The 25489-nt window shown below is 29.1% G+C and overlaps 2 protein-coding genes and 1 long non-coding RNA gene across 3 annotated transcripts; 2 read left to right on the plus strand and 1 right to left on the minus strand.

Annotated features, from left to right (window-relative positions):
* The first annotated feature begins 1214 nt into the window (after window positions 1-1214).
* Window positions 1215-3875, plus strand: LOC125865994 (WAT1-related protein At5g07050-like). The gene is made up of 6 exons (XM_049546269.1): window positions 1215-1506; window positions 1618-1797; window positions 1878-2097; window positions 2301-2459; window positions 2993-3144; window positions 3508-3875. Exons 1-6 carry the CDS (start codon window positions 1307-1309, stop codon window positions 3752-3754), a joined length of 1158 nt encoding a protein of 385 aa, XP_049402226.1. The 5' UTR covers window positions 1215-1306; the 3' UTR covers window positions 3755-3875.
* Window positions 1298-22875, minus strand: LOC125865996 (uncharacterized). The gene is made up of 2 exons (XR_007446434.1): window positions 22714-22875; window positions 1298-1349 (listed from the first exon to the last, which is right to left on the minus strand). It is a non-coding gene; the product is annotated as an uncharacterized LOC125865996 (long non-coding RNA).
* Window positions 22645-24503, plus strand: LOC125865995 (WAT1-related protein At5g07050-like). Its single transcript, XM_049546270.1, has 7 exons — window positions 22645-22870; window positions 22998-23060; window positions 23143-23259; window positions 23333-23576; window positions 23684-23842; window positions 23924-24075; window positions 24156-24503. The coding sequence occupies exons 1-7, from the start codon at window positions 22662-22664 to the stop codon at window positions 24331-24333; spliced, it is 1122 nt and encodes a 373-aa protein (XP_049402227.1). The 5' UTR covers window positions 22645-22661; the 3' UTR covers window positions 24334-24503.
* The last annotated feature ends 986 nt before the right edge of the window (window positions 24504-25489 follow it).

The following is a 25489-nucleotide window of genomic DNA, read 5'->3' on the forward strand; positions in this document are numbered from 1 at the left end:
TTATATATGAAGATATATATGTTTAAAATATTTGTTTATATATGCACTGAACAATTTTGATCTCCGTCAAATATTTAACAATTTATATGTGTGATTGTGATATTTCCATCTTAATTATTATCTTGTAAAAACAACAAGAAACTACACTTGCATGTAGGGTGCATCTAGAATAATTTGGAAATAATTAAAGATGACTATTAATTAATTAACCCATCAATTATTAGTTCTTGGATTCGTTTTTATTTAATCAATAAATTAATTAAAATAATATACTTTATAATATATTCTATGAACAAATATTCTTGATTATAAGTAAAATCAAGCCATTACCACTAATTATTTATATTATCATAATTAATCAATAATTATGTAATTATATTGCAACTCCGGTATATATTATTACTGTTCCGGCGATCGGCGAATCACCGGCGACGAGATGCCGCATATTCGTCTGACAATTGCCGATGGGTCCCACGTTCACGATGGACCCCACCACCCACCCATTTTGAGTATGGCATCAGCATAGCACTAATAATAATGGTAATAATGATTTAAACTTAAGAGAATTTCAAAATTTTATATATGTAAAAAAAAAATAAAAAATTGTAAAATATAATTTTCGACGAAGGGTATTCAATTTGGTTTCTAAAATTAATCGGATAACTAGATGTTTCATGAATTAGTTGAGTTTGTATGATATCAGGTAATTGAATGAACATCATCATCTATATCAGCTGTCACACAAGAATTTATAGAAAAAAATTCAATGTCCGTCTCCTTACATTCAAGTGGCAGAACGCTCCTCTCTAGATTAAAAAAAAAAAAAGGACGTGTCATTACTTGCGATTATCTAACTTATGAAACTTAAAAAAGAAGATAATGGAGATATTAAAATTAAAAATAATATAGATAATGATAATTAATGTACAATAGTAAATTTTATAATAACTTACATGATTGATGGATAAAATGACCAAATTAGGATATTCAAGTAGATTCAAATGGAGATAGTACACATTACACTCACTAGTTAGTGTGAACCACACACATATAAAAGCTTGGTTTTAATTGATTGCAAAGTGTATTCCACTATCTTTATATATATATATATATTTTTTTTAACTAATAAAAAGAAGAAGCATTACATAAATGTTTACTATTAATTAATTTACTTGTCTATAAATATGTTTCATTGTCACACTTCTCCTCCTTGGGAAAAACATAAAAATCTCCTCTAAAAACTTAGAGTTTTTATTTTCCTCCCTTCTTATCAACTTTTTTTTTTTTCAAAATTTAGAAAAAAAAAATGGAGGGGGAATGTAATTGCAATTTTTTTCAAAGATCAAAACCTTATATAGCTATGATTTCTTTACAATTTGGTTATGCAGGAATGAATATTATAACCAAAGTTTCACTTAATAGAGGCATGAGTCATTATGTTCTTGTTGTCTATAGAAATGCCTTTGCTGCTGCAATTATTGCTCCCTTTGCTCTTTTACTTGAAAGGTAAAATTACTCGCGTTATATGTTAAACTATACTGATTGTGTAAAAAATAATAATAAAATACGATATATATATATCAAAATAACTCAATTTTTTTTTTTTTTGGTTGATAGGAAAATTAGGCCAAAGATGACATTCATGATGTTCTTGCAAATATTTGTATTGGGTCTTCTAGGGCCATTAATTGATCAAAATTTTTACTATGCTGGGCTTAAATTGACATCTCCAACATTTTCATGTGCCATAAGCAACATGTTACCTGCTATGACATTTGTCATAGCAGTTCTCTGTAGGTACGTAATATAATTGTGACGTTCAGATCAACTTATTTTTTTCTAAATTTTGGAGTAGTTAGTAATGTTTTTTTTTTCAGAATGGAGAAGGTGAATTTGAAGAAAATTGGAAGCCAAGCAAAGGTGTTGGGGACTATAGTAACTATGGGTGGTGCCATATTAATGACATTGTACAAAGGCCAAGTTGTTAATTTAATTTGGTCAAATCAAATTAATGGAACTTATGATAAAGAGTGGCTAAAAGGCTCAATTCTCCTCATTTTTGCTACACTTGCTTGGGCTTCTTTCTTTATTCTTCAGGTATGTTAAACAATCAACTAACGTTTGATCATAAATTTTAATAGCTTTTAGACTCCGAGAAACAAACTTTTCAGTTTTAAGTTTCAAACTTCAGAATCTATGATCAAACGAGAGCTAAAACTTAATTTTATTTCTTTTTCATGAATATTCAAGAAATGGTGATTAATTAATGTTAAGACTAATTTTTTATTTTTGTTATACAGGCTATTACAATGAGAAAATATACAGCTCCATTATCTTTAACTGCACTTGTTTGCTTCATGGGAACTTTGCAATCTATGGCTTTAACATTTGTAATGGAACACAAAACTTCTGTTTGGGCTATTGGTTTTGACATGAACCTTCTTGCTGCTGCCTATGCTGTAAGTTCTTTTCCTTTTTTACCCTTTTCCTTTGGCACTCGTCGTAATTCTAGTTGCAGAGTTAGAATTTTCAGTTAAATAAATTTAGAATATAAGAATAAAAATACGAAAAAAAAACTAAGGAGAATCAACATATATGATATATAAATAGAAAATAATTTTAACCTTATATATATATATATATATATATAATATAGTTTTCTGACAAAGGTGGTTTCAATATTTTTCTATATAAAACATATCGAAAATAATGGAGAAAAAAATAATAACAACCACAAATAATGTAATAAACAAAGGAAGAATTTGATAAATAATAGTAAATTCGAAAAATAAGATAATAGTAGAATTATTAATAATACTACTAAGGGAAACTAAACAACTTCGATTATCTACTAACCTTATGTCCTAGTCCTCGATCTTCATCTCTTCTTATTTAGGATCATGTCATTAATAAGCTATATAATATCATGTCCCGTCTAATCACTTTTCAATAATGATAAATAACCAAAGTTTTTTTTTCCACAAAATTTCAGGGAATTGTGTCATCAAGCATAGCATACTATGTACATGGTCAAGTAATGGAGAAAAAAGGACCTGTTTTTGTGACAGCTTTTAGTCCACTCATGATGATCATTGTTGCCATTATGGGCTCTTTCATTCTTGCTGAAAAATTCTATATTGGAGGGTAAGTCCACTATCTCAATCACGAATCGTCAAGTCAAAAATTTCATTAAAAATATTTAATATACAATATATACGCATAAAATATAACTTTTAATTTATATATTTTAATATAAACCGGAGGATGTTCCACTAACCAGCCTAAGCTATTATGCAACTGCCCCTCCCCACCCCCACCCCCACCAAAACATTTTATCTTTTTGTATCAATCAATTTTTGGTATAACAAAAAGTTATTTTTTATTAAGAAATATGACTTTTTGAAATAATAATTGTTTAGTTAGATGATTAAATGAGAAATCAACTTGTTTTCTTTTCTCGATATATATTATATCGACTAATTTTTATTTTTTATTTTTTTATTTCAGAATTGTTGGTGCATTGGTGATAGTGGCAGGGCTATACTTTGTTCTATGGGGAAAATACAAGGAGTACAAAGAAAATGAAATTGAAGAATCAATAATTATTGAAGCAGTGAAGGGCATTAATGGAAATAATCAAATGATGATTATAGTAATTAATGATATAGAAATGCAAAAAAATGGTGAAAAAATAATATCAGCAGCTCCAGTATTTAGTTTTCCCATGTTAACTAGAGAAGCACCAAAGTCTTAATTTTTAAATTAAATTACATGTAAAAGAATATGTGTAGAGCAATTTTGATATTACATATATGTTTAGAGCAATTTACTCTTTTAACCTTGAGAATTTTGTATAAATAACAAATGTTCTCTAATTCTCAACATCTACTTCATTTATATATTTTTAATTTAAGATAATAAATACTACTTGAGAGTTCTTATCGTATTGATATCCTCTATGTGCTAAAATAAATGTCGTTTTTCTTCTTTCTTGAAAATTAATTTAATTAATTTTTGAAGCTGAATCAACCGACTCAATTATTCATCGCCAATTATTGTACATTTTTTAATTCCCACTATAGTTGTTATCCTTTGGATGCTTTTGAAAATGGAAATTGAAAACTATATAATTCATTCGTTTTAAAAAAGAATGACCTCCTTTTCTTTTTAGTCTCTTTAAAAAAGAATGACTTCTTTCTTTTTTTGATAACATTTTAATTTCAGTTTTTCACGTGGCATGTTTAAGACCACAAGATTAAAGGGCAATTTTGTACATTTGACATAACTTTAATTTATGATCACAAGATTCAACAATCTTCTTTATTTTCTTAAACTCTGTACCAAATCAAACTAGACAATTCTTTGTGAAACGGAGGGTATATCATTATCTTCTCTTATATAGAAAAGAAGAAAGCCTACGTACATACTTTGTGGATCTATTTAAAGTAAAATTATGATTTATGTTTCGATTAATTATGATAAGACAAGTTTTAGGATAAATAGAACTTAATTGGAAAACATCAGTGTTTCGATTCTTGTTATTTCGGCTTACAAACAATAACATAACTAATAAAATTTTATAATTGAAATCTAAAGAGAGTATAGTATACTCAAACCTTACTTCTATATATTGTTGACTCTAGAGAGACTGCTTTTCAAAAGACCATCAACTCAAATAACACATATCGAAGCAGTTTGAAAGCATTATATAACACTTAGCAACAACAAAAAAGTAACAATAGCAATAGTAAAATAAAAAAAGAAACAAATAATAACAAAAATTGAAGAACAAAATATAATGATAATAATAAAAGGGAAAAACTTTAAGATGGAGAGATGAGGTCTTCAAAAAGAAATAGAAGATATAGAAAAAGACTTGTCATACCTAGGGATAAAAAGAGGGAGGAAAATGATAGTTTTCATTTGTCCTTAGGGTTAGAAAGAGATGTTCATGAAGAACACGTAATTGAACTTCAGTTATATGTATTATAAATTTGAGTAGTATAAAGTTTAAACATCGTTATATTTGATTAAAAATTAATTTAATATATTTATTTATCAAGTAGAACGAAAACATTACAAAGGATTCGAGAAGCTTCTTTGTTATTTTATTTTATTATTATATACATATATTAGAAAAATATAGAAAGTTGAGTAAGAGTAATTATTATTTCCGTTCACTCTTGGAGAAAATAAAAATAAAAAATGGAAAAAAAAAAACTAAAAGAAAAAGATATATGTCAACTTTTTCTTTNAACAAAAATTGAAGAACAAAATATTATGATAATAATAAAAGGGAAAAACTTTAAGATGGAGAGATGAGGTCTTCAAAAAAAATAGAAGATATAGAAAAAGACTTGTCATAGTTAGGGATAAAAAGAGGGAGGAAAATGATAGTTTTCATTTGTCCTTAGGGTTAGAAAGAGATGTTAATGAAGAACACGTAATTGAACTTCAGTTATATGTATTAGAATTTTGAGTAGTATAAATTTTAAACATCGTTATATTTGATTAAAAATTAATTTAATATATTTATTTATCAAGTAGAACGAAAACATTACAAAGGATTCGAGAAGCTTCTTTGTTATTTTATTTTATTATTACATACATATATTAGAAAAATATAGAAAGTTGAGTATGAGTAATTATTATTTCCGTTCACTCTTGGAGAAAATAAAAATAAAAAATGGAAAGAAAAAAAAACTAAAGGAAAATGATATATGTCGACTTTTTCTTTTTATTATCTAGTTTAAATTAAACGGTGTTTTTTTTTTATATTACATAAGTGAGGTCATCAAAAAGAAATTAAAAAAAGAGATAGAAAGAGACATGGCTTAGGATTAAAAGAGGAAGAAAACGATAGTAGTTTTGTTTTTTTGTATTTTTCCATCCAGTACTCGATATCTATATTGGAATCTAATAAATTCTTCATATATTCCAAATTTGAGATTATGATTAATGGTGGATTAATTTTCAATCATCCAATCACGATCCATGTTGGTTGTTAATTTGTTCTTCTTCGCCAACATTCCTTACTCCTTTTTGCTTCCGATTAAAATTACTAAGAGAGTCTTGGAGAATTTCTGAAAGACAAAATAAAGTTTAACGAGTTTCATAACTTTAAAAAGTCATCTTTTCTTTTCTAAGTCCGTATTCAACTAAATAATATCGTATAAATTAAGATAGTGACATAATGCAATACGTAGAGAACCGAGAAAGTTATAAATCTCTAACGTAACAATATCAATTACACCATTCGACACACAATTGAATTGGACAATTGGTGTCTGGTGACATTGCCTTTTGACTGAAAAATAAAATAAAATAACATAAAGTTCTTTAAAAAATTAAAGTAGCAACGTACATTGTTGTGAAAGAAATAACCACTACCTATAAGGATGTTAAGACTACTCAAATTAATGACTCAAGAATTAGAATGAAAAACGTAAAATGTTTATTATTCGAGCAACTCATTTATTTAATACGAATTGACTTTATTTATTTATGGCTTAATTTGCATAGAATTGTTATTCTCATTACGTGATGTAGTCTAGAACTCTGACTTGGTCTATAAATATAAATATAGAGGTGTACTTACAATACAATTTAATGAGAAAATCTTTCATGATATCAAGGCCTTAAGAGGTTAAAACAATCCAAATTTAAACCCTCGCCGGAGAAAACAAACACTTGAAATAATGGTAAAGTTGTGTACATATAGTCACGAGTCCGAGCCATGAAAGCAACTGCTATTTCAACTCCGTCTTGTCAAATCTCTTCTCGTTGAATTAAAAAAAAGGTCTTGTTCTAGCAAAATCACTATTTTGGTCCAAGTATCAAAAAAGTATATTAATTATTAAGTTGAATATAGTTTTAAAAGACATATAATTGATCATGCATGGCTCACGTATGTACTTAAAAAGAAGGATTTTCCCATCTTCTCAAGAAAATCTTTAACTTTCTAAAATTTTCAAATTATTGAAAAACAATTTATGATCTTTGTAATTATAGGCCAGTCAATTAATACTCTTTTCTTTTTTAATTAATTCTCTTGGCCACTCAATGAGTCCTCTTGCATGATTAATAAAAGTAAATACATTGATTCAAAAGTGGACATCATTATGTTTTTAGAAGAAAAAAAATTAAAAAAAGTAAAATTCTTTGAGGAAAAAAAACAGTTCTTTTAAATGTAGAATATGATTATTGATTATTTTGAAGGGCTGTTTGACCTAACTGTTAAGTTGTTGACGTGTGGTAAGAAAATCTCAAGCTCGAACAATGAAAATATGAGATACAGGCAAAACAAGACTATGTAAAATAGATCATTATGATCTAATCCTTTTTCAGTACTCCGCTAATTATTGGATATTAAGAAAAATAGTTAAACATAAATTTATAAAGAAGAAGTACATAGGGGGTTCATTGAATTAACAAGAGTACTTTGATGTAACAAGTAAGTTGTTGTCCTATGAGCAAACGGTCACAGGCTCAAGCTGTGAAAACAGATTCTTGTAGAAATATATATATATATATATATATATATATATATATATATATATATAATGTACGATAATATACGATAGACCCTTGTGGTTCGGCCTTTACTTGATTCTCCGCTAATTACTAAATACTAAGAAAAATAATTTAACAAAAACTTTATAAAGAAAAAGTATATAGGGCACATTGAACTAAATGTCCATCTCTTGGTATGTCAACTTTGATCTAAAAAAAAAGGTTTCTTAGGAATAATATATCAATATTTCAAACTTTCGGTACCTAAAAAAATATTTACAAAAGTAAAAGGGTTTATTCAAAGTATGGAGAATAAACGTTTTCTAATTGTCCATTTATATGTAAAAATAAATAAATAAAATAATTACAAATGAAAGAAAGATAGCGACTTTTATTATTTTGGATGTTTATGTAAAAGTTATTTGGCTTAATACCAATTATTACTTAAAATTTAAACTTTTTCTTTGGGATCTTAAAAGTGATTTACCTCTTCAATTTGAAAAAGTAAAGATTAAGATTATTAATTTCTTTAATAAACTCTTCGTTCCCTTTATTTTTACCATATACATTTTGCACTTCTCTTTGTTTTAAAAACATTAATTAAATATTTATTTTACTAAATTATTCATATTTACTATACTTTGAAAATTAAATATTAATACTCGGAAAAATTCAATAGAAGATTATGAGGATATAAATGAGTTATCATTACAATAGGTATCAATAAGTGGAAGTGTAATGAGGTATGTAGTTGAAATACCAAACAATTAAAAATTATGGTGTAGTGATAACTACTATCTTTTATCCTTAATCAGATATTTCGAGTTCGACTTCTCGAATTTGTCTTTCGTAGGGAGTGATGTACTTTTAACATTGTTATCAATTTCACCTGAGGAAAAGACAAAACCAAAAAATTAAAATAAATACAACACATAACAAGTTGGAGCCCTTTTGCAACCATAGCCACCATATGCATGATGCCTAGTGGCTAGTTGATGAAAGCTAAAAGTTATATAGTGGAAACTATGTACCCCATAGTAATATGAAAAATAAAATTAAAATATAAAGAGTTTTACTTTTATACATCGACCATATGAAAAAATACATTCAATCAAATGTATAAAAAAAATATTTTATTAGATCAATCGAAAGATAATTATAGTTATTCTTATTTCTTGGAATAATAACTTGTTATACTAGTAACATATAACTAAAATATGTTGATAACATAAAAATAAATAAAATAACAACATATACAAATTATATTATTAAAAAGTAGAAGAATTTTTTTAAAAAAATAAATTAAGATCAATATAGGTGTTCCTACCTCTTGGAAATTGTCTTTAAAAATGCAAACATTGGAAACCCAAAGGTCACCTTTTGTCTTTCCACTCCTTCCTACAAACAAAATCAAAAGTTCAAATAATACCCAAAAAAAAAAAAAAGGAATGACAAATATGTGATTGTTTTCTCCTCATGACTCGGTGTTCAGTAGCTGTATTAGAATGTGATTAACTTTAAAATTACGCACCAAATGTTTCACATTAAAATAAAGCACTACCTAATCAAAATAATTTCATATCAAGATTCAAATTTGAAACATCTTTCATCAATTAGAAAACAAATGATTGTCACATTTGATTTCATCATACAAGAAACCTAGTCAAAAGATGAAACTTTTGCAGTGCACTCAATGTTTTCATCATGTAACTATGTCGACTAAAAAAAAAGTAACCCACCAATGTTTGTTTTTTTAAAAAAAATAATTGTGGCTTTTATATTATAAGGTCATGATGTCCTTTAACATAGTGTTATTCTAGGGTTGCAACATTTGGTTTGTATGATTAGATAGCCATATTATATTATGTGGTCTTTTTGTGCTCCACTTCATCCTTTTTACCTGCCTTTGGCTTCTTTCTTAATGGACATTGCAACTTGGGTTTTCAGGTTCAACATAGGGGTATTTTAGTCCATGTGATGTTGTTAAAGAAACGAACTTAGACCTAACCCAATTTCAAAAGTTAGTTTGTACAAAATAATTGTCTGGTACTATATAAAGAGACCATATATGATCTCTTTTTCATCTGAGACTCTTCAACAACTGTCATAAATAATATTTTAAATATTGAAGTTCGATATTAATTATAAATAGTAAAGTACAATTAAAATTTATAAAAATCAAAATTCGACATTTGAGGGGAGCTACCTAGGGATCCTGTTGCAGTATGTTCGATAGTTAACTTTAGTTCGTCTACTCATATTGGTTTTACGATCAATTGTTACCTCATCTGCACAAATATCTACGTAGTGTAATTTCAATTGCACATTTAACATGGCGTTCAGATTTATATGCGTTCCAGAACTAAAGGATATTCAAGTTTGTTGGTTACAAAGTATACCGTATAATCATACACCTCACAACAAAATCATTTTGCGAAAATGGGAAAAAAGATATTTTTCACATTGATGAATGATGTCATTTCATTCATGATCAATATTACTCACATCATGAGGTAACTCTCGTAATAAATTAGGCCAAGGTCGGTCCAATTCTTCACATGATATAAGAGTCAAATTTATTTCAATTCATAATAAATTACACAATGCTCAATCATGGGTGTATGCAGGGAGGGAGCTAGGGGTGTCGTATATATATTCCACACCTATCGATGGTTGATGAGATATATTGTCTCCTTATATGATTTTGAACAATTTAAGTCACTTTCTTGAAATATATCTATCATGTATAGGAGGTATTATATTAATTATAAATATGATTTCTCATGGACTAAACAAAAAGGACAATTTGGTCATTTTAAAACTTTGTGATGTTTTTCACTTTCAAGTTGCCCTTCTACTTGCCCATCATGCAAAGCACCAGTTCACTAATATATAATTAATTAGTCTAATTAACAAATAATTAATTACTAAAGCTAATTGATTTTTCGAGTTAGGACCACGAATTATATGTTTCATCACACTTCCTTTTTTAATTAACCAAAATAGTTCAAGATATTTATGTATACTCATATCAAATTAAGGCTATTATTAGGAAAAAGTACTGATCAGTAGCATTAATTAGTGTAAATTGTTCATAAAGTATCATCAACTTGTTATGTGTCTTTTTTTCGGTTTAACACTCTAGTTTGAACTCGACTAATTTAGGTTTGTATCAGGTAGTGCTCCTGACGAATTCAAAAAAAGAGAGCTTATTTTCACTTGAACGTTTGAGATCTTAGTTAAATACAAAGAGATACTTCTAGCTTTCCTTCTCAAATTTCATCTCAAATTACTCATTGATCACCTCTTGGGCTTATCTGAAGATTTATTGTGTGTCACTCATATCAATCGAATATTTATTATAATCACCAAAGGTCACTGCTTATTTTTTGTGTATGGGTAGGGATGGCAATGGGAGGGGGGCGGATGTCGGGTGGGGTGGGTTTTAGACTATGTGGGGCGGGGCGGGGCGGGGTGGGTTTAAGGTTGTGTGGGGCGGGGCTGGGCGGGTTTAAGGTTGTATGGTGCGGGTCGGATGCAGAGTGGGGCGGGTTGCGGGTATATGTGATTTTATGTGGGTTTAAACTTAATTTTAACTTTTTACATGTTATAAGAGTGATAGAACATTATTTATTAAGATAATTTCATTAAAGCTACTAAAATATTCAAGATAATAAATGAAAATAATTCAATAAAAATAATACAATTTCTTACATGTTTTAGAAGTTCAAGGAAGTAAAGCTACATACTACTCGAAAGAGATGGGCTTTCTCCCTTCTATTTCTTGCGGGCTTTTGATTTCGGGTTGAGACTTTGCTTGCTTACTTTCACGTTTCCTTCAGTGAGCTACTTAAGGTTTAAGGTAAGGGGCACTCCTAGCATAGATTACCATTCTAACCTGTCATTGCTGGTAGATAGATGCGCTTAATTAGTTACCTGAATTAAAGAGGACTCTTGAATAAGTTGACTTCGCCTGGGCGTCATCTTTCCTTTCATTCACTAGTTGAGTACTTCCTCCTATAAGATAGAAGCTTTTCAAAGGGTGCTTAGCTTCCAGCTCTTCTTGTTCGATACCGCTTCCCGTCCTTGTAAGTATCATCTCTTACTTCCCAATTAGCCTCTAAAAAATAAAATTTTAAGTCACTATCATATTAAATTAATACAACTTAATGAAAAAATTAATTTATTTTTATGAATTTTATTTTTAGTATCAAACATAACTAGAAAAAGAAAATATTAAAAAAATTATGCGGGGCGGGGTGGGGCAGAGTAAAAATGAAAAGAATTGTTACACGGGGCGGAGCAAATTAAAAAATTTGCAGGTTAAGCTCAACCCGCACCTCCCCACCCTACACCGCCCCATTGCCATCCCTTAAGTATGAGACTTCAAACCTACGATAAATGTATTAAATCAGTCTGTACACGGAAAAAGATACTAAGTCGGGCCCACACCATCAATTCATCTCCTCGAATCATTGGTAATTTTAATATCAAAAGTCTCATAACATTAAAAATATCAACTACACATTATATGTAGGTTCTTATTCTTTTCCGCTATCAATTTGAGATTTTATTCATCCACCCAACGCAAAGTATATATCATCAAGTGGATTAATTAAGTGCTTAATCTTTAATTAAGCAATTGTTATCATATCATCAAACACTTAGGCTGAAGTATATATCATCAAAGTTGTGTCCACCTATGTGATCATCACAATTAAGAAGACTACAAATAATCAATTAAAAATGCCTTTTTCTTTGTGGATATCCACTAATTAATTGCATCAGCAATTATCAAGATCCAAAAACATGAGAAGAAACACTAGAAAATCACAAATTATTAAAGGCAAAAAAGTTATATATTCCCCTAATCTTTGCACATGTAATTAGCTGAAATTGGTTTGTCCAAAATATCACAAAGATTACCTTTTTTTAATATCCCATTTAAGTCTCTCATTTTTACCTTTTTCCACCATATCGATATTCAGTATCGGATAAAAATCCGATTAATTTGAATTTGTGACGATACAAAGAAGATTAGTGTAATCCATGTGAAAAAATGACATACATAAATTGATAAATCGATATGTATCTTGGATCTACTCGTTGATTGATCATCCTAAGTTAGATATTAAATTTAACCCATGAAAATATGTATCATCGACATACTAAATATTAAATCTGCATTATGAATTTTCATTGGGTGAATATTTTGCATATAATCCAAATTAGCCCATCTTTATAGCCAAGTTGAAAAGTTAGTATTTCAAGATCAAGATAAACAAATAGACAAAAGAAAAAGGAAGCGTGCACATTAAGAACAAAGTACGAAAGATATACAATCATTTCATTCTTAATTAATTAAAATTTAGAATTTAAGATTTAAAAATTAAATAAATTTTGGTATAGAATCCAAAAATCCTAACTTTTTCGAGATAGGGTTTCGACTCGTATCAGGTCAACTCCTCGAAGTGTTGGGTGCAATATATTCATGGACTGACAAAGCAAACTCTCAATTTGATTAGAAGAGCTTCGAGATCTCTCTATCTTTTCCTAAATTTCGACTAGTGCGATTCCTTTTCTCGATCAATTTGAATTTCATTTTATTTTTATTTTTAGTTAAATAAAGTAGTAAGTAGCTAGCTAGATTTCAGACACATGCTACATTGAGAATCTCCAAAGAAATTTAAAGTGCCTATATATGGTGACGTGCTCTTTCCTTTTTTTTAATGGACTTTACGTAGCATAAATTCAAATTGATAAAAGATATTGAATATCATCAGGTGGAATTTTTTTTTGAAAGGATGATCTGGTCTTTGACAACATACAAATTTCATTATTAGGGATATTGACAAAACTCAGTCAAATATATTAACATAGGACATGGAAAAAAAATATTATCGAATCTATTATAATCCACGCACTTTATATGCTTCTTTTTTGTACTTATTATTGTCGATTTGTGAAATTTTCAAAACTTTATTTATTAATTTCATGAAAAAAAAACACTCACTATGATCAGATTTGTTTCCTTTTAGGCTGGTCATGCCCATTAATTATGTTTTTTTTAAAAAAAAATAATTAATTAAAGAATTATACAATTATTTTAGACAAGATTTTAGTGAGGAGATTTCAAATCAATCTCCTTTCTTTGTGGAATTTTGTGATCCACATGCATGCTCTTTCATGAAAGGCACTTTAGTAAAATGGAATCGAGGAATTCAATAAATATATCAATTTATATAAATTAATCGAGTTATATGTATGCGACTAATTAATTTTAATTTAGTTATTTCCTTAAGTTCAAAAGAACTTAAAAAGTCATAAGAATAAAATCGTCTTTGGCAAATTAGCGGGGAGTGTTGGAGTACTAAAGCCCCTTAGAGAATATTGTATATACACGAAATTCAAATTAATCGAATTAGTAAGATCTATTAAAATGGGAATATTAAATTAATTTTGAATATTTTTGGCTATTCTATATGTTGGGTAAACAAAACTATGTACGTGGTAGTACTCTTTCTATCTGTTTCAATTTGTTTATTTTATTTTTCATTTTTGATCTGTTTTTTTAAAGAAAAAGAATATCTTTTTGCATTTATAGTTATTTTTAATACTTTTCACATGACATGTTTAGCATCGCAATATTAAAGAGCAATTTGTTATATTCTAAATATCTTAAAGTCAAGACCACAAGATTTAAAAGTCATTCCTTATTTATTTAAACTCTAAGTCAGGTTAATTTTTATTTCTATTTTTGTTTTCCATTCCATGCAGAGGCGAAATGAGGATTTGAAGGTTTTGGGTGCACCAATATTTACCTTAGCTTAGCTCAATATGAGCTCTAAGCTATACTTTTAAAATAAAAACAAAAAGGGCTTTAGCCAGATTCAAACGCTGGTCTTACCAATGATTCCTTTGGCTTGTACCAACAACACAGGGGCACTCATATGCTCCTCATGGGTGTACAATTAATTATATCTTAGTTTCTGTCAGTTCTCAAGATAAATATACATATATACACATGATTTTTTTCGAAGTTGATGGGTGCACGTGCACCCCCATTTATAGGTATGGGTCCGCCTCTGATCCCATGTCCAGTATCTTGTGTACACATTGGAGCCCCTACTAGATTCAGATTGTGCATTGCATGATTCATTATAGTGGTGACGCTCCCAAAAAGATCTAATTCTCTATATATCTAGGGCTCAAATTTAAGACTTCTAATTAAGGATGAAACGGTTCAGCTACTACACCACAATCCGTATTAATAACTCTTTATCGAATTAAAATTGAACTTTAAAAAAAAATGCTCACGAATTTCCAATGGGTAGATGCAATGCTATGTTAGGAGATAAATTGGAAAATTGTAACGGTGTGATTCTCGAGGAATAAAATTAAAGTTAAAAAGGAGTATAAATATACGTTGAAATTCTAATCCCACATATAACAATCATCCCACTAGCTATTGATATATTCCTTAACTTTTTTATAATATATCCTCCACTGTCCTATTTTATCTGACTTATTTTTTTTTAATCAACTTCAGAAAAAATGATATATTTATATATCAAGTATTAACTTTAAAATGCTCATTTTATCTCTAGTGAAATAATTTATAGTCACAAACATATCTATCACTTATTTTAGACCACAAGTTTTAAAAGACTTCTCTTAAATTTTGTACCGATTATTGAGTTAAACTAACTCATATAAAATGGGACAAAAAGAGTAATTCCCAAGTGTAATCAGTTTCAGATCTGTTGGGTGGGGTGTTGAGGAATCTACCCCCACCCCAGCTCAGAAGTGGATCCACCGCATGTGCACTCATTAATTTCAGAAATATCATGTGTATATTACTTTTTAAGTTTACCTTAGAGCTCATCTTATTCATCAGTTTTATTTTATCAAAAAAATATTCGTAAAAGAATAACCCTTTATAATTATTTAATTGATTAATTTTTAAAATAATTTATTAATTAAAGCAATACTTTATATTTGGCTAATGTTTCACAAGTACTTATGAGAAAAAGTTACTTTTTTTATTCAAAAATATTATATATATATATATATATATATATATAATTCTTACAATTTGACCAAACAGATTAATAAGAGGACATATATTATATTATATACGGTCGAGTTTATGGAATATTTGGACCTCATTTTCCATGTTCTCTATATAAATCAAAATTAGTTTTTGTTTTATTTGTAGACAAATGATATTTGGTCAGAACTATGATTGATTTTGTTAGATTTCTAAGTCGGGCATAAATTTAAAAAGTGCACAAAATACTGTACTTATAAAAAATAAAGTTAATGTATACATCATTTTTTTCGTATGCATGGCAAATATCTCATGATATAAATTATTATTTTTTTGCTTATTAAGTTTTCTTAGGCATGCTACTAGATATTCAATTCATAAATTTCTTCCAAAATCTGGAAACGCTAAATTATAGTAATATCTAATGAATTGTTGGCACACTCCTTAAAAAATATATAGTCACATTCATAAGTATTGATTCACAGAAACAACATAGTACGTTACAAGTAACTATGTACTGTTACAACCTACTAAAAGTGATTAATCCTCCTCCGGGAAAAACTATAAACTTCGCACACCTTCCACCACGCATTTCACTTTCTAGGCCTACAATAATGAGTTCATCAAATATACCATCAAGTTCCAAAATTCCACAACCTTTTCTAGCCATAGTCGATTCTTTTTCTTGTTACGAGGGTTGGTATATATTCTTGCAAGCACAGGACCAAGAACAGTCGTAAAAACAAGGGCTAGCTCGTCAAGCATAGTAAGGTTACTTCGTATCTGCAAACTGTAAAGAGCATAGACAAAAAGTTAAAATTAGACTTCATATATCTAGGAGTGTGCAATATTAAGCACCAACATATTAATATTTCTTCAAGGTTCTGTAAAATTCGGAAGAATTTGATTTGTCTTCATAATCCATTTCATGGCGCCATAAATGGATTTTCCTAGAACGACACCAGTTTCGATATAATATTTTTTAAAGTTAATATTTTTGAGTATTTTATTCATTAAATAGTTCAAAATATATATTTTGTAATTTTAATCCAATTTATCGATAATTATCATTATTTTCTCAAAATGTTAGAATTTCTATTAGTTAATTTTGATTACATTATTTTTGTCATAGTCGGTTGGATATGTTCAAACATTTTTCAGTTTGATTAAATCATTATTTTTGTTAGATTTCATTTTTTACATGTCATTCATTTTATTTGTTACCTTTGTTAATATTGATTTTATTTGTTACTTTTATTAATATTCATTTTGGTGTGTTTAGCACAGTCTAGAAATACATTTAAACATAGATTAGATTTGCATACCCACATATTTTATTAATAAGTGGTTTTGGCCCACAATTTTAAAGTCATGGTATTGTACAAAGGTGGGTTTTAAATTGGGCAAATTACATAAACCCCACTACTTTAGATCCTAATTACACGATAGTTTGTAATATTACTTTCTATATCATATTTTGGTCACTAGATACATGTACCATTAAAGGAGAGATATGTGTATCCAACAATTTTAAAAACCAAGATATACAAGTTAGCAATTTGAATTAAAGAGGGTGTGTCTTATTTCCTTAATTAAAGGATTAATTGATTACTCTTTAACAACCCAAACTAATTTACAAGATGCTTGTGTATCAACCCTGACAAGTTTTCTTGAGATAACAAAATCATAAACCAAAGTAATTATGTAATCTTAAACTTCATTTTCTTCATCAATTTCTTTCATCTTCTTCACCAGTTCATTCTTTGGTAACAAAGGTGAAATACATGTATCATTAAAGGCGAGATAAGTGTATCCAACAATTTTAAAAGTTCAGAGACACAAGTTATTAATTAGATTTAAAGAAGAGATACGTGTATCCAACAGTTTTAAAGGGTTTAATTGTGTATATGTTCTGTTAATTAAAGCTCTGCGTAATCTTTCATTTTGATTTGGTCTTCCTAAATTTAGATCTATTTTCGACTTGAATGTTGGCAGATGAAGACTGTAACGACCGGGTTCCGTCGTTATAGAAAAGCCAAAGGGGAAAAATTTTGGGTCGGAAAACTTTTTTGTAGTAACTTGGAATTTCTAAACCTAGTCCAAATTTGGACGAAATTGGAGTCTTTAAAGTCTAGAGAAATCTGGTAGCAATTGGGTTATATAATTATGTTTTTGATTACATGAGTAGTTATATAAGTCGTTAAGAAATCCGTACGACTTTACGGAATTGAATTCGGGTTAGTAGAACTCCCGGAATTGATCTTAGTGTAAACGGGTAAATTTTTAGTGTCGTTGGTTGAAGGCGTATTGTGAAATGTGGGTTTTGCAATTCTTTAATTTGCTGACTGTTTCGTGCAAGCCGCTTTGGCAGTGGTTTTGATCGCCAGGGTGGGGCCGCTGAGGCGAGCCAGACGCAACTTAAAGTAGTAAATAAATCCCAAAACGTCTTTATTCTGCACTTTTCGGTTTTTAGAGCTAAGGAATGAACCCCAGGCGATTCTTGACAACTTTCCACCATTCTTGAGGCTAAAGGTAAGGTTTTAACTCCCTGAATTTGTTTTTTGATCCGTAGAACGTAATCTAATGAGTAATTATCTATGGGGGAGGGTTTTGATCTAGAATCTATGGTGGAAAATCCCTAGTTTGGATACTTGGGATCATGGGTATGATCTAGGGTTGTTAGAATTGTTAGTAATCCGTGTAATTAGTGATTATTTATTGATTCCCGTATTATATAGATTGTTTATAGACCAAGAACAAGTGGAACGAATTCGGAAAGAGAAGGATCAAGTTTCTTAAGGTTTCAAGCTTGTTTCGAGGTAGGTGATGGTTCTGATGTATGTTTGTTCTTGCTTCATTATGATACATGTATGTATGCGAATGTTGCATTATTGATCACATTAATTGTAAATGAGGATATATGAATGATGAATACCATGAATCATGGCTTGATTGTATGATTAGGAAAATGTACTTTGTGATTGTGATTGTGGCTTGTTGAATGGATCGGGTGTTGCGTTTCGACGTATTAACTTGGATCGGTTGCCACATTTCAGAATAATTATGGAATCGGTTGTCATGTTCCAGAATAATTATGGGATCGGTTGCCATGTTCCGGCATAATTATTGGATCGGGTACTACGTTCTGGTATGCTAACTGTTTGGGTTTGGGTTCCATGAGAGGACCAATGACTTATCATAATTATGTATCTTGAGAAATGTGAAACTGTATATTGTTCGTAAATGTTGATAATATGTTCAATATTATGCATGTGATTATATTGTTGTATTGACTTATGTATGTTACACTTAGTGGGATAGCAGCGTGATCCTACCAATACATTGTGGTTGTGTACTGATATTGCATTTGCTCTTTCTTTGTTGAGTTTAGGTCATCTTCAAGCAACTATTGACATACCTCGTTTAGAAGATCAGTGATCGTCGACCGAATTCAAGGGTGAACCAGTTCTTCCAGGCTGCCATGAGTTCTCCTTTCGTCTATGTCCACATTTCAGACTTAGACTTTTGTAGTTACTTATTAGTTCGTTAGTTGGAGTTGTATCCCTTCTTGTTTAGACTTTCAGGTTCTAGGTGTAATTTCCGTATTGTTTAGTTGTTAGGTCTTTTGGAAGTTTATGGGACCTTCAATCTTTAGCTATTTAACTTGCTTCCGTAACTTAAATGTTTAGTTTTGGTTTAGTTGCTTCGTTTGGGTTGTAGTAGTGGTTCTCCTACCGGAGGGTTAGTGTGGGTGTCAATCACGACGGTCTAGGTCGTGACAAAGACCATGCAATGACAAAATACATAACAAAATCATCAATGAAAAAAAACCTTGAATTGAATAGAATTGTTACTGAGCTGCCTTTAACAAAAATCATCCGATTTTGTGAATGCTCACCCATTAAAATAGTTGAGAAACAACAAAAACAAACAACGTAAATCCTAATTTGTAAAAGTTTATAAAATCAAACTTTAGAGTAATATGAACTCTATCTTAGATATATGAATGAGATGTAAACCAAGATACATTATAATAGTTAAAAAAAAGTTTGGTTTTACGTTGGGATATAAACATGTATTGAGAGGATAAGGACGAGAGGGAGATGATGGAGGTGTTTGAAGATCGTGGGGGTGGGGGTAAGAGAAGATCGCAGGGGGTGGGGGTGAGAGAAGGTCGTGGGGGTGCAAGATGTAATGGGATTGGGTGAGAGAAAATAATTTGAATACTAATTTACCATTAATTAAAGAGTCTAAATTTTAAGATAATTATTTAATATCATATTTAAAGAATTTGTGTATCTGATTAAATATTTTAAAATATATGGTATAAACATTAAAAGTGAAATTATGTGTAATTTTTTAAAATTATAAGTAAGTTAAGTATATATGATAGTAAAATATGTCTAATTAGGTAATTTTTCCTTTTAAATTTCAATCTAAGTCATTGCAGGTTGACAAAGTTAATATTTCAAGATCAGGATAAACAAATAGACAAAAGAACAAAGATGTGTGCACATTAAGAACAAAGTAGGAAAGATATACGATCATTTCATTCTTAATTAATTAAAATTTCGAATTTAAGTTTTAAAAATTAAATAAAATTTTGTATATATGTCCAAAAGTCTTGACTTTTTTGAAACGAGACTTTGACCCGTATCAGGCCAACTCCTCGAATTGTTGGGTGCGGTATATTCATGAACTGGCAAAGCGAACTGTCAATTTGATTAAGAGAGCCTAGAGATCTCTCTATCTTTCCTCAAATTCAGACTAGCACGGTTCTTTTTCTTGACCAATTGAATTTCATTTCATTTTTTATTTTAAGTTAAGTAGAGTAGAAGTAGCAAATCAAATTTCAACATATGCTGCTTAGGAATTTATGAAGAAATTCGAAAGACCTATAATAGCGTACACTTTTCTTGTTTTTAACGGGCTTTACATATCATAAATTTGAATCGATCAAATTAACATGCAAATATCAAATATCGAAAAAAAAAGAAGAAGATAGAAATGAGAGGATGATCTGGTCTTTGACAACATGCAAATTTCATTATTAGTGAAGTTGACAAAAACCGTTTTGTGAAACTTTCAATACTTTTGTTTATTATTTTCATGAAAAAAAACTGTCACTATGATCAGATTTGTTTCCTTTTAGGTTGGCCATGTCCATTAATTAGTTTTGTAATGTCTGTTTTTTTTATAAAAAGAAATAAAGATATACAAATTATTTTAGACAAGATGTTAGTGAGGAGATTTCAAATCAATCTCCTTTCGTTGTGGAATTTTGTGATCCACATGCATGCTCTTTTATGAAAGGCACTTTAGTGAAATACAAACGACGTATTCAATAAATATATCAATTTATATAAATTAATCGAGTTATATGAATGTGATTAATCGATTTCAATTTTTCCATTAAGTTCAAAGAAGTTTAAAAAGTCACGAGAATAAAATCATTTTAGCAAATTAGCGGGAAGTGTTGGAGTACTAATTTGGATAGCGCATTGCATGACTTATTATTGGGTGACGCTCCCAATAAAATCTTCTTCATATACAGAGCTCGAATTCGATACCTCTAATTAATAATAGAACAGTTCTATCATTACATTACGATCCATATCAATATATAACTCTTTATCAAGTTAAAAGTGGACAAATTAATTGAAATGAAACTTTAAAAAATATCACGAATTTCAAATGGGGTAAGATGAAATGCAATGTTAGGCGATAAATTGGAAAATTGTGATCCTCGAGGAATAAAAATATACGTTGAAATTCTAATCCCACGTATAACAATAATTCCACTAGCTATTGTTATATTCCTAAACATTATATATATATATATATATATATTCCTTTGGTATTATCCTAATTCATGTAATTAATCAGTTCCAGACTGTTGGGTGCTGAGGAATCCAACCCACCTTATACGCGTGTTCTTATTTTATCAAAAAATATATTCTTGGAGAAAAGCCATTTATATTTAATTAATTAATTTTTAAAATACTTTATTAATATTAAAGTAATACTTTATAATACTTGGCTAATGTTTCAAAATACTTATGAGAAAATGTTGCTTTTCCTTTTTTGTTTCAACATTAATAATACTTTATTCCTTTTTATTTAGAACTAACTTTCGATATATAACTTTAATGATTTCATTTGCAAAATTGATATATCAATTAATGGCGTGAATCTATCTCACACGTTTAGGTTGAAAGGATAGCTCAGTTCGTTGAGGCTCTCCATCCTTCATTTATCGTTGAAGGATCAAATCTCGTTCCCCCTCTCCACACCAAAAAAATAATAATCGTAAAGCTCTATATGGATTAATTTATATAACAAACAAGAAAAACAAATCAGAATATTCAATAAGATTCAATTTTAGTGCAAATTACACTGACGTGTGAGTATGAGATTCTCACATGAAACTCTTACGTAAGTAATATTCTCACTTTTATATAGTAGTACTAAACTACTAATTAATATGGCTTAATACATGACCAATCTTTTAAATTTGTCCTGATATTTCATTTAGAAATTTGAAAAGTTTAATCAATTGAATACCTCAACTCCTAATAAAGTGTTCCAACTAAGCACTTTCAGTTCATATTTGTGGGGGAGGGGGGGGGGGGGGCACATGTGTGTTCTCCTTCGTTTATTAGGTAGTTAAGTTAACCTGGATAAAATATGTCATTTCGCTCAATTGGTTGAAATCCCTCAAACATTTGAACTTGAGATTGATGCGTATAATTAAAAGAAATGACATATTAATTTATGTAGTTAAAATAACTATCTAATAGACAAATCAAAACACGCATCAAAAAGAAATTCAAAAACTTTGAATCAAAACTGTCTAATTGAAACACTTTGTTAAGAATTGAGGTGTTTAATAATTGAAACAAGACTTAATTTGAGTGTCTATAAGAAATATTTTGACAAATTTAAGATGCTCGCGAGTTGGTATAGATCCCCTAATTAGCTTTTGGCCCCTTTTGTCTATAAATATGTAACATGTCTCATTTCTTTTTCAATAGAAAAAACATAAATTCTCATTTTCATAGTTTTTTTTCCTCTCAATTCCATTTTATCACTTCAAAAAATGGAGAGAATTAAAGAAGAATGTAATTGTAGTTTTTTTCAAAGATCAAAACCTTATATAGCTATGATTTCTTTACAATTTGGTTATGCAGGAATGAATATTATAACCAAAGTTTCACTTAATAGAGGCATGAGTCATTATGTTCTTGTTGTCTATAGAAATGCCTTTGCTACTATAGTCATTGTTCCTTTTGTTCTCATCCTTGAAAGGTAAAAAATTACTCGATCGCGATAAAATATTATCAATATAGTTTAACCTATGATAACACATACGTCAGAGATTTACTTGTAATTATTACCTTATACATATACTGACATCATAATTTTTGGTATACAGAAAAATCAGGCCAAAGATGACATTAATGATGTTCTTGCAAATATTTGTATTAGGTCTTCTAGGGTAAGTTTTTAAATTTATTTATTTCTATATATCTTTTTTTTTTCTTTTTTCACATATTTGACATTAATTTTAATTTAACCAGGCCAGTAATTGATCAAAATTTTTACTATGCTGGACTAAAACTCACTTCACCAACATTTTCATGTGCTATGAGTAACATGCTACCTGCTATGACATTTGTCATGGCAGTCCTCTGCAGGTACATTTTTTTAAATCGTGACGTTCGAGTCAGCTTTTTATTTTTACTAATTATAATTTTTTTTTGTTTTAAGGATGGAGAAAGTGGACATAAAGAAAATTAGATGTCAAGCAAAAGTATTGGGAACTATAGTAACTGTGTGTGGTGCCATGTTAATGACATTATACAAAGGCCATGTTGTTAATTTAATTTGGTCAAATAATATTAATTCTAATGATACTCAAGTTACTAATAAAACTTATGATAAAGATTGGGTAAAAGGGTCAATTCTCCTCATATTTGCTACACTTGCTTGGACTTCTTTCTTTATTCTTCAGGTACGATTACGTAACATAAAATTTAAAAGTCTTTTGTTCATTTTTTTTCATTTTGTTTATTTACTAAATGGTGATTATTTGATTTTTTTTATTTTGATTTGTTACAGAATATAACGATGAGGAATTATACAGCTCCAATTTCTCTTACCGCGCTCGTTTGCTTTATGGGAACGTTGCAATCGATCGCGGTAACATTTGTAATGGAACATAAAAATTCGGTTTGGACTATCGGTTTCGACATGAATCTTTTAGCTGCTGCCTATGCTGTAAGTTTTTTTTTCTTTAATTATTTTTTTACAAAAAATTAAGAAATTATTATTTAATTTTATATTTTAATATAATTACAGGGAATTGTGTCATCAAGTATAGCATATTATGTACAAGGACTTGTAATGGAAAAAAGAGGACCAGTTTTTGTGACAGCATTTAGTCCATTAATGATGATTATTGTTACAATTATGGGATCTTTTATTCTGGCAGAAAAAATATATATTGGAGGGTAATTTTATTTTATTTTAATTTCTATCAATTTTATTTTGTCAATTTTTAAACTAATTTTATTTTTATTTTTGGTTTCAGAATTATTGGTGCAGTGTTAATAATGGCAGGGATATATTCTGTTCTATGGGGAAAATACAAGGAGTATAAAGAAAAGGAAATTGAAGAATTAATAATTCATGAACCAGTGAAGGGCATTAATGGAAATAATAAAATGATGATTCTTGAAAATAATGATATAGAAATGCAAAAAAATTGATGAAAATTCCCAATTCCAGTAGTAGCTAATTAACTAGCTATTGGTGTATCAAATGATTAATTTTTTGGTTTAGGAATTAAAAGCCAAAAAAGAACAGAAGAAGGGCATTTTTTACTTTTTTTCTGTTCTTTAATCTATTTTTGAGAGATATTTTGAGTTTTTTTAAAAAAAATATTTAGGTGCCTGGCAAATTAAAAAGGATCTATGTAACTTTTTGGGGTAATCAAATTAATTATAATATGTTTATGGCATATTTTACATGTTCAATTTGAAATATCAATTAACTTTCATATGTAAAGAGTCTATTAAAAACTGTCTATTTATCATTACAAAGTGAGGTAAGACTCCGTACAAATCAACCTATTTAGATTTTATTTATAAATTAAGTATGTTGTTAGTGTTATTGTTGATTATATTATACTCGTTGCATCCCAATTTATGTAGCACTTTTTGGATTTTGAGATTCAAACAAGTCTATCTTTGATCGGAAATTTTTTATATATCTTTTAAATATTTAAATTGTCAACTATTGTGACTTATAGTATTTTTTATGTAGTTTATAAATATATAAATTTCATTTCAAAAAAATTGAAGATTCCATGTGCAAATTTTTGATCAAACTTAAACTGTTTTGACTCTTAAAAATAAAAAGCGTCACATAAATTGAGATCGGGGAATATTTATGAAGACTTTTTTGTTGGACAATATTGAAATATAACATGGCAATGTTCCTCTTTTAATATGAAAAATATTTTATGTGTTGCCAATTTATTATTCACATCTGACTCATATCCCACTCAGTTAGTGGCTGACTTTATAATATTATGTCGACCATTTTATACTATATAATAACAATTTCTTTTTTAAGCAGACCTTAACATGATTGTCTATGCATTTAAATTATCTGAACCAACAAAAAATAATCATTGAAATAAAGATGGTCTAGTAGTAATTAATAGCACAGCTCGGGATGTGTGATTTAGGTGCATGTCATAGATTTAAATCCTATTACAGATAAGAGGTTCACGAGGGTTGTGGTAAAGTATTAGGTGATCAGTATTCCCTCACCTTAATCATAGGTCTCACCATTTGGATTCGAACACCAACTATAAAGTCGTCTTTGTTAGCTAGAAAACATTGTACCCCAATGATGCAA

This window comes from Solanum stenotomum, chromosome 5 (assembly GCF_019186545.1).
Source record: "Solanum stenotomum isolate F172 chromosome 5, ASM1918654v1, whole genome shotgun sequence".
In the NCBI taxonomy this organism is placed as follows: Eukaryota; Viridiplantae; Streptophyta; class Magnoliopsida; order Solanales; family Solanaceae; genus Solanum; species Solanum stenotomum.

Bases quoted from the DNA above. Each gene is read 5' to 3' on its own strand.
- LOC125865994 (XM_049546269.1), top strand. From the start codon at position 1,307: ATGGAGGGGGAATGTAATTGCAATTTTTTTCAAAGATCAAAACCTTAT. The intron at 2,098-2,300 runs GTATGTTAAACA...TTTGTTATACAG, and splicing joins CTTCTTTCTTTATTCTTCAG to GCTATTACAATGAGAAAATA. The intron at 2,460-2,992 runs GTAAGTTCTTTT...ACAAAATTTCAG, and splicing joins TTCTTGCTGCTGCCTATGCT to GGAATTGTGTCATCAAGCAT.
- LOC125865995 (XM_049546270.1), top strand. From the start codon at position 22,662: ATGGAGAGAATTAAAGAAGAATGTAATTGTAGTTTTTTTCAAAGATCA. The intron at 23,843-23,923 runs GTAAGTTTTTTT...ATATAATTACAG, and splicing joins TTTTAGCTGCTGCCTATGCT to GGAATTGTGTCATCAAGTAT. The intron at 24,076-24,155 runs GTAATTTTATTT...TTTTGGTTTCAG, and splicing joins GAAAAAATATATATTGGAGG to AATTATTGGTGCAGTGTTAA.